This window comes from Asparagus officinalis, chromosome 8 (assembly GCF_001876935.1).
Source record: "Asparagus officinalis chromosome 8, Aspof.V1, whole genome shotgun sequence".
NCBI lineage: Eukaryota > Viridiplantae > Streptophyta > Magnoliopsida > Asparagales > Asparagaceae > Asparagus > Asparagus officinalis.
In genome coordinates, this window is record NC_033801.1 from 112,614,954 (window position 1) to 112,632,433 (window position 17,480).

The 17,480-nt window shown below is 35.6% G+C and overlaps 1 protein-coding gene across 15 annotated transcripts; it reads left to right on the top strand.

Moving 5' to 3' along the window:
- LOC109851485 (serine/threonine-protein kinase prpf4B) lies at positions 895-15,743 on the top strand. 15 transcript variants are annotated; one of them, XM_020421644.1, is made up of 17 exons: positions 895-1,285; positions 1,414-2,477; positions 2,552-2,730; positions 2,878-3,092; positions 3,225-3,293; positions 3,754-3,826; positions 4,371-4,527; positions 4,621-4,696; positions 4,784-4,912; positions 6,348-6,462; positions 6,568-6,731; positions 7,012-7,086; positions 7,206-7,614; positions 8,029-8,094; positions 8,894-8,947; positions 9,077-9,105; positions 15,352-15,743. In XM_020421644.1, exons 1-13 carry the CDS (start codon positions 1,001-1,003, stop codon positions 7,392-7,394), a joined length of 2,790 nt encoding a protein of 929 aa, XP_020277233.1. In that variant the 5' UTR covers positions 895-1,000; the 3' UTR covers positions 7,395-7,614; positions 8,029-8,094; positions 8,894-8,947; positions 9,077-9,105; positions 15,352-15,743. The 15 variants fall into 15 exon arrangements, with proteins under 15 accessions (XP_020277233.1, XP_020277234.1, XP_020277220.1 ...); XM_020421645.1 differs by having other exon boundaries at positions 4,841-4,912; XM_020421631.1 differs by having other exon boundaries at positions 4,621-4,912; positions 15,346-15,743.

The following is a 17,480-nucleotide window of genomic DNA, read 5'->3' on the forward strand; positions in this document are numbered from 1 at the left end:
TTTTGTATCATTTTGCCTCATAACCTTTGTATATTTATTTTCACATGTACTATATCATCCCAAATAAATGCTAGTACCAAATGAGAGTTTGTCATTATCCAAACAAGAGCTATTGAAAGGACTACATCCTAGCAATCTCCCCCTTTTAATAATAACAAACTTGAAATTTAAAATGCTGAAAAACATGCACATTTGAGGTATAGATAGATACAACAAAAAATAAGCACAAATTCACTTTCATGCAAAAGGAAAAGATATGCAATACTCCCTCTACATCATGCATTCATGAAAAGTGTAAACATGTACAGGTATTATAACAACTCCCCTTTAAACAATGCATCAAATGTTTTTTAAAATTTCAAACCAAATCTGAACATGAAACCACTTGAAAAACACACCTCGCTGAAAAACTTCCTCATGCAAAGAAAATATTCAAATTCCACAAATTTCACACTTGACCTCCCCTTTTGTTGTTATTAAAAGATGAAAAACGCAGCAATGGTTATACTTGATACTGAAAAAATCCAGATAAAAATCATCCAAAGGTATAAGAAGGAGAAGCACATATCAGTTTACATAGAAATTTATAGAAAATATAGCACAAGAGATTAAAATCTAATCATAAAATACATGAATACGAGAAAAATCATATTAAAAATCACACACAAAATAATAAACATGTCTGAAATAAATAGTAAAAAGAACTATACCAGTTCACTTGACAAATTCAGATATGTCAATGAGAATAATGAGCGAGAATAAGGTAAATACGTAGGGCTGTTTTCTAAAACTTTAATGGTAAGGGGTTTTATACAAATAACTCCAAAGGTCAGGGCGTTTTCCGGAGGTTACGCTTTCTCAATCTTACTCACAATTACCACGTATTTATTTAGCCGTTTCGCTAAATCCTCGATAGATCTCAGCCTCGGAAAAAGCCCTAAAAGAGCGATACCGATAGCGCCCTTCACAAACCCTCACCCTAAAAATTTCAATTTTCGCCATGGAAATCGAAGATGAAGAGCCTATTCAGTCTCCATCATTGAAGAAGCACCGATCGCCGTCGCCGGAGGCGGCGGAGGGCGATGCGAAGCGGCGAAAACACCACCGCCACCGCCATCACCGCCATCACCGCCATCGACACAGCAAGAAGGACAAGGAGAAGATTGTTGAAGATGGAAAAGTCGAGGGAGGAGTTCTTGATACGAATCGGATGGTTGAGGATGGGGAATTGGAGGAAGGAGAGATTGTTGAAGAAGGGGAAATTGTTGAGGAATCTGCAAATTTGGTCTGTTTCTTGATCTATTTGATATCTATTTTCAATTATTTTGGTTAACTCTCTGAAATTGTTTAGATAAATTCTAAAAGTGAGTGTTTTGGAAGAGAAAATTTTGATTTTGTTGTTTTTTGTTGCAGGATTCTTTTAGAGAGGATCGAATTTACTCCGATAAAGAACTGAAAGCAGTTGATTCTTCGGTTAAGCATCTTGATATTCCAAGAGGGGAGATTGAAGCTGTTCCAAAATTCAATGGAGCTAATTCAGAAGGTGAAGTCTCAAAGAATATCTGTGCAGAGAGAAAAGAATCAACTGATAAAGATAATGATGTTGGTAATGGTGATTTAAAAAGTCAGAAAAGGTCAATTTCACCAATTTATAAAGAAAGTATCAACGCAATGAAGTACAAATATATGGAAGAAGACAATGAAACCACTTCTGATCATTCCTTAGGAAGCAAAAGGCACCATGGTGAAGTTCATCGAAGGGTTCGATCAAGGTCACGGGATGTTGATTATGATCGGAGCAACAAGGATGATGGGCGGGAGCGGTACAAGGTTAGAAGTCGACTGATCGAAGCAGATAATGGCAGGAGTCACGTTGAAAGGGAGTGGAGTAGTTATCATAAGAGAGGCGATGAGCTAGAAGATAGGCATGGAGATGAAGATTATGATAGACGAAAAGATATGGATAAAGGGGTGCGTAAGGAAAGAGAGAGAAGTTCTAGTTATAGCAGACATGAAAGGCGAGAATCCAGACATAGTGATCGTGATAGAGGAAGGGACTTGACTAAAGAACATCGGAGGGAAAGGGATAGGAGTTCAAGTATTTCTAGCAAGCATGATCGGGACCGAGAAAGGAGAGAAAGAGACAGAAGTAGCAAACCAAGAGATGTAACCAGGGATAGGTATAGAAACCGGGACGAATTAGGGGATGTCATCAGAGAGAGGGAAAGGGATCGATATGGTTATGATAGAGATAGGAGTCGGACTAGGGGGCGGGAACTGGATTTAGATACCGATAGGGAACATCATAGGCAAATTGAAAAGGATAGAGTTAACAATCGAGACAAACAAAGAGATTCTAGGCACTCAAAATATGAGGAACAGGGACAACATAGAGATAGAACGAGATCAAAGGTGCTTTCCAAGGAGCGTACTTCCGCTAGTCATGATTTTCAAGAAGGTAAAAGGGAGTCACTAAGGTGAGCATTCTGTTTAATTTCTTTTGTTTTTTCTTTGTTCTTTTTGGTTATGGGTTGTGGATTTATTTTGATAGGGAGGAAGATGAAGAAGACTATCAAGAAAGAATTGAACAGCAACTTGCCAAACAGGAGGAAGAAGATCTTGAGAAAATTAAGGAGGAGAGCAGAAAAAGGAGGCAAGCCATCTTGGAAAAGTATAAACAACAGCAGCTGCATAAACATATCGAATCTTCACCTGACAATTATCCTGCAGGTAATTTACGTTAGAGTTGTTATTACTTTTCTTGTAGAAAGGAATCTGTTTTAATGATTTTTTTTATCATTTTCATGTATCCTTTCTTACATATGCATCCGTTGTCTTAAATTATTCCAATCTGCAATATTCATGTTTAAACTGCAGAGGACAAGAAATCTCTGGATAAAGACAAAATGTGGGAGACAGCTACTGAGAGTTCTGCTGGTCAAGCTCTTCCAGGAGACCCAGATGTGAAGCAAGATTCCTCTGAAGCTTATGTTGCTGATCCACCATTTGCCTTGGGTAAATCTCCTATAGTTAATGGGACTTCAACCCCTGAGAAGAGAGGTGCCGCGGGGCTTGGTGAAGGTACTCCAAAGGTTAGCATGCTAATGTTATTAATGCTATGTTCATGTAAGATTTTAGTTGTAGATTGATGTTAGCATAGCATGTTAATGTTATTTACGAATTAGATAATGATAATAACTTGTTTTTCATGTCTTTTCTACCAGAGTGAGAGATCAACTGATATGTTTTGCGATGATATCTTTGGAGAATCACCTGTTGGCATCAAGAAGACGGTAAGCTTCGTAACGATACTTTTATGTTATTGTTGTGTGATTAATTTTAGGGTGCCTATCGTATCGGCTAAATTGTATCCTTAGTGTCAGATTGAAGTGCTAACTTCCTCTAATCAAGCTGTCCAGTGCATGAAGTTGCTGCTGTCTTCTGATTTTGTTCATTTCCAATGTTGTTGTAAGTAATGCTACAGGGAATTGCTTTGTCTTCAAGTTGCCAACTTGCCATATATTAAATACTTGTCATGTAACACATACCCTAAAGTTGCAAAGTTGCAAGTCAGACTCTTGTCTCCTGTGTATCTAAGAATTTGCTGCATGTTAGTGTGTTGTGTTCATACTAACGTAAGTTTGTCCATGCGCCATAGTTTACTAGTGATGAACTGTACCAAACAGTATACTCCAGCATTTCTCTTGCCTACTGCTTGTTCAATGTTGTTCTCATTATGCATACCTTATGCAGGGCAAAGGTGATGGTTTGCAGATGGAAAGAAGTGGCCTTCATGACAACTGGGATGATGCTGAGGGTTATTACAGTAAGCTAGATGAAATATTTTCCTGTAATTTATGTTACTATATTCTGGAAGCATCTTTCTTTGGCATTTCATAAGTGACTAGTTGGTATCCTCTTAGGGGCTGTTTGTTTGGGCCAAAATTTTAGGAAACCAACATTTTTGGAACAAAAGGTAGGTTTTGGGCCATTATAGGATTCCAAAAGTTGGGTTTGTTTCAATTTTTTTTAAGAAAAGGTTTCTTAAAAAGAGAGAAAACAGTGATTTTTTTGGACAGCACAAATCCTATCTTTTGGCTTGGAAATGGGCTAGAAAGTTGACATATTTGCTAGCTCATCTTTGCCTCTCTACGATGGTTCTTTTATTATTATTTGGAAATGAAACAAACACGAGTTTTAGATATGCTTTCCTATTCTTTGCTTTATCATTCCAAATCAAACATAAGTTTTGGATTCCTTAGATATCCTAAATTTTTTTTGAATTTGGTTTTTTGTGAGGAAATCCATTTCCATAATTTTATGGAAATGAACCAAACAGCCCCTTAATTTCTATCTCATTCCCTCCCCAGGTTACAGATTTGGTGAAGTTCTTGATGGTCGATATGAAGTTATTGCAGCGCATGGCAAAGGGGTTTTTTCAACTGTTGTGCGTGCTAAGGATCTTAAAGCTGGAAAGGGTGAGCCGAAAGAGGTTGCCATAAAAATGATACGCAGCAATGAGACTATGTGAGTGAGAAGTGGATTTGTTGCAATTTTTAGTCGGTCCGTTTCTTATGGTTTTCCTGTTTTCCCTTTTATTTTGGATGTCTTACATTACAGGTATAAGGCAGGCAAAGATGAGCTGAAGATATTAGGGACGCTGGCTGCTGCAGATCCTGAGGACAGACGGCATTGCGTTAGGTTTCTTTCAAGTTTTATGTACAGGAACCATCTTTGTTTAGTTTTTGAATCTCTTCATATGAATCTTCGTGAGGTTCTAAAGAAATTTGGTCGTAATATTGGGCTTAAACTGACTGGTGTGAGGACATATGCAAAGCAGCTATTCATTGCATTGAAGCATCTGAGAAATTGTGGCATACTACACTGTGATATAAAGCCAGATAATATGCTGGTAGGTATTGTCATCCTTTTGGCATAATTTTGCTGTACGTTGATAATTGATGTTTAAGGTTCTGATTTTGGTGCAGTCTTGGGGTCTTTTCTGCTTGTGCATTCCAGGAATTTAACCTTCATTGTGGACTAATGAATAGCAGTATAAATTTATTGATTGGTAGAGATATTTGCCAGTGAATGCTTTCACTTTCTAAGAAGTGCGAATATAACTAGTGATCATAGTTAATAAAATTACATCCCATATATTTTGTTCTCGTCCGTCTTAGTTTAAATCTATTCCAAAGCTTATCTCATCTTTCTACCGCAGAAATTATTTATTTATCTTGTCTCATCAACTTTTACTATATCAATCACCAAATAACACACATTTTTTTCCCCAATCACCAATAGCACACTATATATTTATGTACTACTATACCTAAATATTGGTACCTGCGTGTGCTTGTACTTGAAAGAACTTGCATGATTGGTTCATATCACTATAACTAGCATGCAAATAATTAGCATGCACTTTAAGAGCTTTCTGTACCTGATGTCGTGACATCCCTTTTCAGAAGCTACTCATTTCAAGCCCTGAAACGATTTCTTTCCTAATCATAACTTTTTCCTCTCCAAACAATGCTCTGATCTCGCTTTTTTATGAAGGGGGTCCTGCTGTTTTTGTTTCCCATGGCACTGTTTGTTGATTGCTCACTACATCTTGCCAGAAATTGGCTTCTGTTGTTTCAAGTTTGCAAATACTGATATCTTGTTTTTAATTCTTCTATCCTGAGTCTCTTCTTTTGCGTTCCTTGATTACATGTTTGTGGCACTATTATGTAGATTCTTCTTGTTTCTTAGTCTTCTAGTCCTTGTTATTTCTCGTCTTGCTGTCTTTTGCCACTCTAAGAATGGAACTGATGTACATGATGTAGTTCATAATTTTAGCCATCCTTTCTGGTCTGATGTACATGCTGTTTTTGTTTCCCATGGCACTGTTTGTTGATTGCTCACTACATCTTGCCAGAAATTGGCTTCTGTTGTTTCAAGTTTGCAAATACTGATATCTTGTTTTTAATTCTTCTATCCTGAGTCTCTTCTTTTGCGTTCCTTGATTACATGTTTGTGGCACTATTATGTACATTCTTCTTGTTTCTTAGTCTTCTAGTCCTTGTTATTTCTCGTCTTGCTGTCTTTTGCCACTCTATCTAAGAATGGAACTGATGTACATGATGTAGTTCATAATTTTAGCCATCCTTTCTGGTCTGCATGGACAAATAATAATATATATTGATGATGAAGGGGATACTATCTGTGACTTCATTCTGCAATTAAATAGACTTAAGAACTGAGGTAATAAAATGACTTTCACGCGATTATCTTTTTATGTATACACGTTGCAACATATACGAATCCTTATCAATAAAAGTAATTTTTTTTCCTTTCTCATCTAGGTAAATGAGGGAAAGAATGTGCTGAAGCTTTGTGATTTTGGCAATGCAATGGAGGTTGATAAGAAAGAGCCCACACCATACTTGGTTAGCCGCTTCTATCGAGCACCGGAGATAAGTAAGTATAAATAATCTCATTAGCCTTCTGTTTTGGAGTTTATGTTCTTGTTCTAGTGACTATATGCTATTTGTGCCTTTTTGTGATTGGCTTCTTCTATTACAGTTCTTGGATTGGAATATGATCACCCGCTGGACATGTGGTCAGTTGGCTGTTGTTTGTATGAACTTTACTCTGGGAAGGTTCTGTTCCCAGGTCATACTAATAATGATATGCTTCGACTTCATATGGAATTGAAGGGTGCTTTCCCGAAGAAGATGCTTCGAAAGGTAACATTACAATCACATATAATCTTCTCATTATGTGTTCAGTTTGGGACATATTGTTATCTACCTTATCTTGCTAGAAGCATTCAATTCCTGGCATTATATTATTATGCGTGCACTTTCATACCTTACAAATGGAAGGATAATTTCAGGAACATTCAGTTAATATTTTCTGTCTGCCTTCTTAATCAGAATTTCTTGTGATGCCATGTGCTTAAAATTTTATGAAAATCATTGTGCCTTTGGTTTTTCTGTTATTACTAATTTTTTATGTATGTAACAGGGACTATTTACGCATCAGCATTTTGATCAAGATTTTAATTTTCACGCTAATGAGGAGGACCCTGTTACTAGGAAGGCAAGTTCTTTTCCCCCCCTCCTGGAAGCTATCTGGCACTTCTTTTTATTGATAAATTAATAGGTCATTTGAGACAAAGATACTTGTATTCATTCACCCCTTCCAATGTTTTTCTGCAGCCTGTAAAGAGACTGCTTCTGAATATTAAGCCTAAGGACATTAATTCGCTCATTTCCGGCTTCCCAGGCGAAGACCCAAAGATGGTAGCCAATTTCAAAGATCTTTTAGAAAAAATATTTGTTCTGGATCCAGAAAAGAGGATGACAGTTTCTCAAGCACTAAGTCATCCCTTTATCACGGGCAAGTGAATTAAGATGCTGAATTAGACTGCAAATAAAATTGAGCTTTGCTTCTATCTTGTAATATACTTTTTATCTAGCCCATCTAATTCTTCACCATTTGTGTCTTATCAATGAGACAATGGCTCTAGAGCATTCGGTTGGTACTTGATGTGGATGAAGGATGGAAGACGTGATCGATCTGGAACCTTCCTACATGACAATTCTTGTCAGTTGTGTTCTGTTTCTTGTAAGACAACTCGCCAAAGGCGTCTTCCTCTTGTAAAACATATTTGATTAACTTTGGAAGATTTATGACATCAAACATTTGTTTATATTTCTTCAGTTACACCTTACTTTCATTGTGATTTCATTTCTTTAGCTGGAATCTAGAAAATGATTAGATTCTATCTCTTAGAAAATGAAATGCTTTGTTACATCTTAGAATAATTTGTTCTTAAATAACTTTAACTTTGCTGATTTCTTTTGCCTTTCATTTTTATCTTTTATTGTGGGTTATCTTGCTGTTACTATATTTATGGAATTTGCTGGCAGGGTAGCCTGCCATATCGACATTACTTAATCTATGCATATTAACTTCAAAAATGATCTTAAACTAGATGTATTTGAGGCATCAAAGAGTCTAACATTTTCTTTCATTCAGGGTTTCTGCGGGTTTCTGAGGCTACCAATTCCATGTTTTAGATGCCACAAGGCAGCCAAACGAAAGGTACCCTGGTCTGTTTGTTGGGATGCTAGTATGTTTGACTTTGACGCCTTTTAGTCTGAATATTGTCTAACTCAAAAACTTTGCCCTTTTACTTGTCTTGTAATTACTTCATAAACTACCTTTGTCTCAAATTTATTTTACCATAATCTTGCTCATGTGGGTTCTTTTTTTGCTTCTTTCTTTCTTTTTTTCTTTTTAGGGGTATTAGATTTAGAACAATGTTGATATGACTTCCACATGAATCCTATCGTTGGAAAATTTGCCAGCTATCTCTCAACTAATAGCTCCATCTAATGTTTTCTTCTGTTAGCATATGCTTTCTTTCTTTCTTACTTCCTTTTTTTGACCATTCTGTTTTCGAGGTCCTTACTGTGAACTCTGGGCTTTCAAATTTATTTTACCTGAAATGTAGTCAGGCATCAGAATATAAGAAGTGCATATTTGAATCCCATATCATTCATTTTGTGGGCACCTTTGTGAATTATTGCTAAATTAATATGATTTTTTAAATCCTCCATCTGATATTTTCTACTCCTTGTCATTTGCTTTTGATTGTTTTAAAGTTACCTACCAACTGAAGCTCTAGGCCTTGTAAGTTAACCTTTACCTTGTTCTAGAAGTTGAGGTTGGTTCTATATTGATGGATGGTAAAAATTGGTTATTTCTCATATCCTGATTAAGCCAAGAGTTGTTTACAAGTCCTGTTTTAGTGGGAAACTCTTTCACACTGATGATTGTCTCTCTCTTAAATTATGTCTTGCATTAATTCATAACTGATCTATGTTTTGGTCTTCTGGAGGCTTTTCCTTGAAGATGGGCTTGCTGGAAGGCTTGTATTTTGAAATTTGTTTTGGTAATTTTTCGTTCTTTGAATAATATTGATTCATTTGATTTATCTATCATTTCATTGATTTTCCAGTTCAAAATGTGTATTATTATGTTTGTATTAATCTTTATTGACATGAATATTGTTCTTTTATAGGGTATAGTTGCTAACTTTCAGGAAATTCAGTAAGTTCTTAAAACTTTTTTTTAAATCTTTGCCACATCTTGAAATTTCCTATCAATATCGTCTAATTTCTCAGCACTTGCAACCTAGCACAGTGTTCTCTTGGGATCAGTCTTTCTTCATCATTGCAGTTGTGCACTTGTCAATATGTTTTGTGTCTGCTAATGTGGAGCACACATGTATATACAGGGTTACACGGAGTAATATTGTAATCGACTGCTAAAAAAATCTGGCTCATGCTCTTTATTAAGGGGTGTTAGTCAATTGAGACTTTCTCATGCAAAATGAGATAATTGTTAAAGTGGAATAATTTTTCGCTAGTGGGATATTTTTGTGGGATAAATAGGAACAATTTTGTGAAGCGGGATATTTTGATAAAATAATATGGGATAATTTTTTATAATCATGAAGTATATATTTATGCATTTTGAAGATATAAATACTATTTATGTATTTTAAACTTACTATTATTGATTGATAATTGCTTACAAGAATGTTTTTTACTATTAAATAGCTTTTGGTTAGACTATAAGATATTGACAATTATTATTATAATGATGGTCTAATGACGGCGATAACCATAATAGGAAAGAAGTAAAGAAAAAATATAAAAAATAACAAAATAAATATGAGTTCTAGTTTTTACCACCTAGTTCAAGCTAAAACTTGGAATAATTTGAGAGACTAGAACTCTCATTTTTGTATAGAAAAATGAAAAAAGAGGGATAATTTTGTACCATTATCCCAATTCTAGTTTTGTTAGAATTCTACTTGACTAACACTGTAAAATTTTGTTCTAGTTTTGTGACTTACCCTTTAAAAATTTATCCCACAGATTATCCCAGTTCCTATTTTAAGTTCTAGGTGACTACCCCAAGTGAATTTGTAAAAGCAGCTTATCTCATGTCTAACAGTCTTGCATGGAATGAGATTGATCCTCAACTGTAGTTTCTCTTGCCTCCCCTTAGGTGCTTCATTTTGCTTCTAATGTAATATAGTAGTAGCAGAGCTGGCCCAATTTTCCCCAACAAATAAGTGAGATAGAGTGGGAGGATGTTGCCTCCTGTCAAATTGGGCAGAACTAGTCAGTTTATTGACTGGGGTTTGTTCAATTGGACATTTGTGTTAAGCATGTCATTAGGGATGGGATCTTTATCAAGTTAAGTCGACTGCATGTGCTCGTTAGTTTTGAGTATCAATACTTGATAATGGATTTGGATGGGTGTCTGCATTAGACGTGGAGTAGATCTGGATGGGCATTGGGAAGCATATGGACAAGGGTTGATTGCAGATAGACCACTGTACTATCACCAAATCGAACGTATTAATCCTGTAATTCTATTGTTGCAGATAGACCACCTTGAAAGATTTCTATTGTTGCACCCCTTGTATGAAAACCTATTGTTGCAGATACCCCTTGAAAAGAGACAAAATTTTCACTCAGGGGATTTATCTGCAACAATAAAAGTAAAGGAGTTATAAGTCCAATCTGGCAATGGTATAGGAGATCTTACCATCAAATTTGGCGATGGTACAGGAGGTCTATCTACTATTAACCTATGAACAACGTCCTAAAAGGTTGACTCTGTAGTTAGAGAGCACACCTACTTACATAGGCACACGATGTGGATTGAGTTTGACGGATAGTTCAAAGCATTTGGGCACGCTGTTAGTGGCTGCTCTACTTAGAGGTCATCGGTCATGCTTTTTTAAAGTAATTTTAGTTTTTTCTCGATTTCTTTTAGAACATTGTCTTGCTCAAGTATCAATTACAACTGCTGAAAATAGAGGTAAATTTGGCTTCCATAGTTGTGAAATAACTGGTGAAAAGAAAAATGATCTACACTGTATAATATTCTGCAATAGGCTAATCAAATTTGAGCTAACTGATCAGAATTTGGTTAAATTTGTCATTCATTAATACCCATATGTTGATCCTTCACAATAGTTACATGAAGACTTTTCTGAGCAAGCCGCTAATGAAATGACATTGAATCCTTTTTTCTGGTTTTGGGTGGTTTATTTTGGGGGTATTGGTTGGTGTAATTTTAGGGTAAGTGGGACAATTTTTGGGACTTTACTTTATATGATGTTATTCATTGGGACAATGGGATTGAGATTTCACTTCAAGATTATTCATTGGGACAATGAGATTGGGACAATCACCTTTGCTTTTCCAAAAATTATCTCACTTTTATACCAACTTTTTCCCTCAACCTCCAAAAATTACCCCTTTCTTAACTTTGGGACAATCATGGAGAAAGTGGGATAATTTTGAAGCATTAATTTATTAAATATCTAGTATATGTTAAATGTATTATAATGTATAATATATCTTAATCTACTAATTACGTAAGATAATAAAATGTTATATAATATTATCTAATATAACATTATTAGTTGTAAAAAGCGGCAAATAGCGCCGCTATCGCGGCGCTAATTGCGGTCGCGGTGCTACACCGCGACGCTTAAGGGGATGGCGGCAAGATTTGGCGGAGAAAACCGCTACGCACTCGAAACGCGCGTAATAGCGGCGCTTTAGCGCTTAAAAGCACTAAACCCGCTACATGATATCTTAAATCTTCCCCGAACCCGACCCGAATCCGACCCGAACTAAATAAACAACAACCCATCTCTTCCCAAATCCCGTCCCGATTCAGTTCTGTGCCCTAGCCGCTTGCGACTCCTTCGACTTTGATTGACTCCTTCCAGCGCTGCCTCCAGTCGATGCCGCCTCCGGTCGATGCCCCCTCTGGTCGACGTCGATGGGGTCTGAAGCTTTGGTGGGTTGGCAGGCTGAGGCGCAGTCGAGGGAGAGGAAGCGGAAGGAGGAGGGGGAGTATAAGAGGGAGTGGTCGATCGGCGGCGGAGGAGGTGAAGATGTTGTCGTTGGCGGATGTGGTGGAACCGCATGAGGTTCGGAGGAGGGTCGGAGCCGAAAGAGGCAGCTCAGCCGCTGCTTTAGCCGGTTAGTGCTGTAAATCTTTCTTTTTTTTCTTTTTTTTTTCTTTTCTTTTCCACCGTCTCAAAGACAAAGGCCAGAGGAGAGAGCCCTAGCCCTAGGGTCGGGTGGGTTTGAAATGGATGGGAGAGAGGAGGCAGAGTACTGGTATTGGGTATTTGTTTAGTTTATATATAGAGTTTGTTTTCAAAAGGTGGAGGAAGAAAGTTTTTGTTATTTAATTAGGATTTTGGGAGAATGAATGTCGCGACTCATGAGTACTACTATTGGGGGAGAGGCAGAGCTGAGTTGTGATGAGTTGGCTGGCATTTGTGATGAGTTGATAACGGTATTTTTATTAAACAGGTATGTTTTTTCATTCTTTAATCTTTATAATTATAGTACTTAGTTAATATTATGTAATTATTACACATCTATTTCATGTTAGGCATCAAGTATGCATTTATAGAATTTTTAGATTTTTATATGATTTTTCTTATTATTTAGAATATTTAAATATATGTATATTTGACCGCTATTTGATTATTATATATCATTATTACATATTAGTTAATAATTTTCATATATTATAATATTAGTATTATGTTATTATAATATTACTTTATATTATTTAATATATATTTTATTAGTTAGAATTAGAATAAAATTATTATTGTCGTATTTTTATGATATAAAATATTGTATTATAATTTAGTGTTTACATATTTATATATTATGGTTTTTATATATATTATATTTTAATAAGGAGCCATGTCATCAATTATCCCATTTAAATTATAGTAATTATCATGATATATCATATTTATTAAAGTATATTTTAATAATAATATAATATTTTAAATAATATTGTATTGAATAAAATAAAAATATTATAATAGTTATATTTATATTAAATTAAATATTATATTATTGAAATATTATAATAAATATAATGTCCGTATAGAGTATATCAATTATTATATAATATATCATATTATTATAATATAATATAATATATTAATTAATAACAACAAACATAGTTACAATTAATTAGTAATTTTAATATAACATATTATATTTTAGTATAAAGTAAAATAATGTATTGTTTTATTATAACACTCTAGATGATATACTAAACCAATTGGATAAATTAATTCAGACTTAATTGATAAATATATATTATATTTTCGTAAGGTGTTACATCATTAGTTATCCCACATGAATTGTCAAATCAAAGCTTCAATTATCCCATTACCCCAACTTGTCCACTTACCCCCCTCAAAATATCTCAAAGGATAAAATTGTTCTATTGGAACAATTATCCCACTTGGCCCCAACTTGTCCCAACCAATAGCCCCCAAGTGATATTCAACTTGTGTGGACTCCTATTAAGGAAATAACTTCCTACCATTCCGTGTTGAGCAATTGTAAACTATTGTTGTGTTGATTTGTATTAAGGAAATAACTTACTACTGTCCCCTGTGTCGAATAATTGTAAACAATTTAGCAACTATCATAGATCCCTGATTTGCATTAAGATACCATTGACAATTTATCATTTTTGACTTGATATGTTTGATGTACATGGTTGAGTGCACAACTTTTATGAATCTTCACATGGTTAGTTTTCAACTGCTTTTATGAATATTCACATGGTTAGTTTTCTTTCTTCTTTTTTTTCTTATTTCTGCTATCTGGAGTATTACGGCTTCATTGTCAGCCTCTGTCAATTATGAATGAATTGTCAACAAAAGTTTCCATTAGGATGTGCTAGTTGTGAACAGCTGAATTGTACTTGAGATCATTACATGAGAGAATAACCTCGCATTTCACCTGGGAGGTTTGTTTACAACTGTAATTGTTATAATATTATTTGACAAATCACCCTCTAGGAGCAAAATCCATTGTGATTACTAGTCTGACTCTTAAGACTCAAGCCATGTGGTGCAAGTTTCACTTATTATGCTTATCATTCTGAACTGGTTAATTGTTTTCTTAGATTAAGCTTGTTGAGTGTAGTTTCTGGAGTTCAAGGTGAGTTTTCTCTAGTATTTTCCATAAATGGTAAGAAGTAAAAGGAAACGTTTGACAGTTTAAGAAGGCTGTTGAATTCCTTAAAAAATTAGGCAGTTGCAAATGGTTTTCAAAGAGTTTGAAGAAATCACTGTCATTAGGTTTTAGTTAACTCCTAGTTGCATGTTGGTCATTATATATAACCGTAACATGGTACTACTTTGGTGTTAGGTCTGATTAAGTGCTTAGTGACTGCTGCCTGAGTGAGTCAAATTGAATGCTGTAGTTCATCATGATCTAATCACATGGATATGGAAGAATGGAAAAAGTTAACTGAGATATTGATAGCACAACTAATCATGCCTCTAGACATGCAGGGTTTTAGATATCTTTTGCAGGTAGAGATATCTGCTGGATGCTCTGCTTCCTGTCTTTATATGGACCATAGGGTTTTTTATGCCACTGAATATTCCATCTGTTTATTCCTCTCATTCTTCGGCAAGTAGCTTCCTTAAACATTAAGGTGTTTGTAAACAGTAAGGTGCCTTAACGTCAAAGTCCAAACCAAAGACTAATTGCTTGGGTATTCAGCTTATAGGATCTGCGTTGTCAATCCTTTATTTGGATTATGGTACATATTTAGCATATCCGATGTGTTCCAGGTTTGGTTTTGTCCTATGCGAATGAGAATTTTGCAAGTGCTAATGACATCCGTTCACTGGTTGAATAATTTGCAACCTTATGAAGGTTTAAACTTCCATTCGTGAAAACGTTATTATTTAAATTTGTTCGGCAATTGCTATGGTTAAAGCTTTTTTCATGAAAATTTGTGAAGTACCATAAATGATTGACAGGTCTTGCATATTTAGCACCCAAGTATTATGATGAACATTGCGGTTATACAATGTTAAAGATAAATTATGCTGATAATGGGTTTTGAACCTGGCATATTAGCTTATGCTAGAAACTTTTAAGTTTGTTTGTAACTTCATTGGAAACTTAACCTTCATCGAGTTGAGAGTATTCTTCGGCTATGGAATGATTCTGATTGTTGTTTAAATATGATTAGACCTTCACATTAACGTGAAAATAAATAGGTTTGGAAGCAAGGCATACGCAATCAGATATTGATCTTGCCTTACATATTGCAACCCATTTTCATCTTCAGATATTGGCTTCTTTTATCTAGTATAAGTAATTTGTTTAATAAGTAATTTGTTTATGCAGCTGAAATAATGTGTTGCAGAGAAATTATTTCAGAAAAATAGTAATATGTTATTATTTTAAGTTTCAGCACTAATAGCACATTAGCTAATCGCATACGGTCTGGTATTGTTTGCCCCTTGGGACTGGATGTTTTGCCTTTTGCTACCTTAGGGCGCTTTGGACGGGCGTAATCGAGATGAATATTGTGGGAATTGTTTGTTGTTTATTTGCTCTTCATTGCCAGGATTTGGCTTGCGGCGTTTTGGACGCGCAGAGCCAATATCAGTGATGTGGCTCGTGTTCGGAGCCGTTACTGACCTGCATAGAGGAAGGGAAGAAAAGGTGTTAAATTTCACAAAATTATGTTGAACTATTGAGTGGGGAGTGTACAAGATTATCATAAAATATTTTTACTGGAGAAACTACTGTGGATTTTACTTACGGCTGCCAAGAATTAAATGTCGTTTGTTTTTATTTATATTTTATAAAATTGTCATGATCTTTAGATAAAAACAACAAACTATTATGTACTTTGTAATTGTCAAAATAACTATGGACTTATATTATAGTATCATAAAGCAGTTATATATTTTTTGTGATACAAACGGCGGTTTTCTACTTGTCTGAATGTTTGTGATAATTTTCTCAAATAGAAATAGTTCTAATAAATTATGATAATTTCATGAAGTATGTGTGTGTCTATATATATATATGAGGTATATGGGTATGCTTGGTACCAAGCATAAAATTTGTGCTTGGTAGTGAGGTGGTATATTATCCTCCACTCATTCAAATGGGGGGATCACATTCATATGGGTTGAATCAACCCATATGAATGTGATCCCCCCATTTGAATGAGTGGAGGATAATATACCACCTCACTACCAAGCATAAATTTTGTGCTTGGTACCAAGCATACCCATATTCCTCATATATATATATGAGAAATATAGAGGAACTTGGTACCAAGTTTCTTCATTGAGCTTGGTAGTGAGGTGGTCAAATCTCACCCCTACATCATGCCTTGAAGAAAGAGCCTCAATCACTATTTACCTACTCCATAAAAGAGGCTCCATCTTCGAGGCATGATGTAGGGGTGAGATTTGGCCACCTCACTACCAAGTTCAATGAAAAAACTTAGTACCAAGTTTCTCCATATTTCTCATATATATATATAATATATATATATATATATAATATATATATATATAATATAATATATGGAAGAAACTATACAGTGAGCCTAGCACGTTCCTCAGCGTGCGCTGCAAGGGTGTAATTGAAAAAAACTCCTACAAGACAATCGTAAATCTCAAAACACCGATGACCATATTTTCCTCCTCCCCAAAAAGCTTATCCTAAATCTCCCTCTCCCCCAAATCTATTCGGTTGGAAGACTCTTCCTCCTCCCCAAATCGAAGGGCCGTTGCAAGCACCACCCCCCCCCTCTTCCTCCTCCGTGAGTCCAGATCGTGCGCGTGGCCTCCTCAGAAAGCATTCATCTAAAGACTCCTTCCTCCTCCCTAATGCGAAATTAGGCGATGTAGCGAACAGTTCCCCCGCGTTCGCTCCTCTCCGCGAGTCTAGATGAGATGGCGCAGCTACGGCGCGAAAAGCGTCATCCAAGACTCTCTCCCCCACAAATCGAAGGCACTGCAGGACCCCCCACCGCCCCTTCCTCCTTCGTCGAAGTTCTAGATCTCGCGGCTCTTAAAAGCTTCATCCAAGACTCTTCCTCCTCCCTAAATCGAGCATCCGAGCAATACCAGATGGAGGCCTCTGAAACGTGTTCGTGAGAGAGTTACAGCTTCTGAAAGATATTAAGGTAGCTGTAAAGTTGATTTTTAGCTATTAATATCCATGTTGAGCGAACTTTTTGCTTGTTACCTCTGCTATTTTTGTAGGCTCCTCTTATGAAAATCTTTAGTGATTTCTCATTAGTCAAAATATCATAACTTCATCAAAACAAGTTGCAGATTGCCATGCCTCACATTAATATTAGTATATTTTTTCATCAACACCACATTAATTTCATGTTTTCAAAAGGATTTACAAAACAAAATATACAATAGTGGACGAATGCTTGTTGTGTTTTCATTTTTTTGTACGAGGGGTAGAGGGTTTACTGTTTCTTGTGGATGGCGTAAGTTTACTACTATTAATTAGTACAATGACAACTTAATTTTACTTAAAAAAAAAAATCTTTGTTAGCTAAAC

What these genes read in the sequence shown, in the direction of transcription:
- LOC109851485 (XM_020421631.1), top strand. Translation starts at nt 1,001, where the DNA reads ATGGAAATCGAAGATGAAGAGCCTATTCAGTCTCCATCATTGAAGAAG. An exon ending in GGTAAAAGGGAGTCACTAAG is followed by an intron (nt 2,478 to 2,551) that starts GTGAGCATTCTG and finishes TTATTTTGATAG; the next exon opens with GGAGGAAGATGAAGAAGACT. An exon ending in CGAAGAAGATGCTTCGAAAG is followed by an intron (nt 6,732 to 7,011) that starts GTAACATTACAA and finishes TGTATGTAACAG; the next exon opens with GGACTATTTACGCATCAGCA.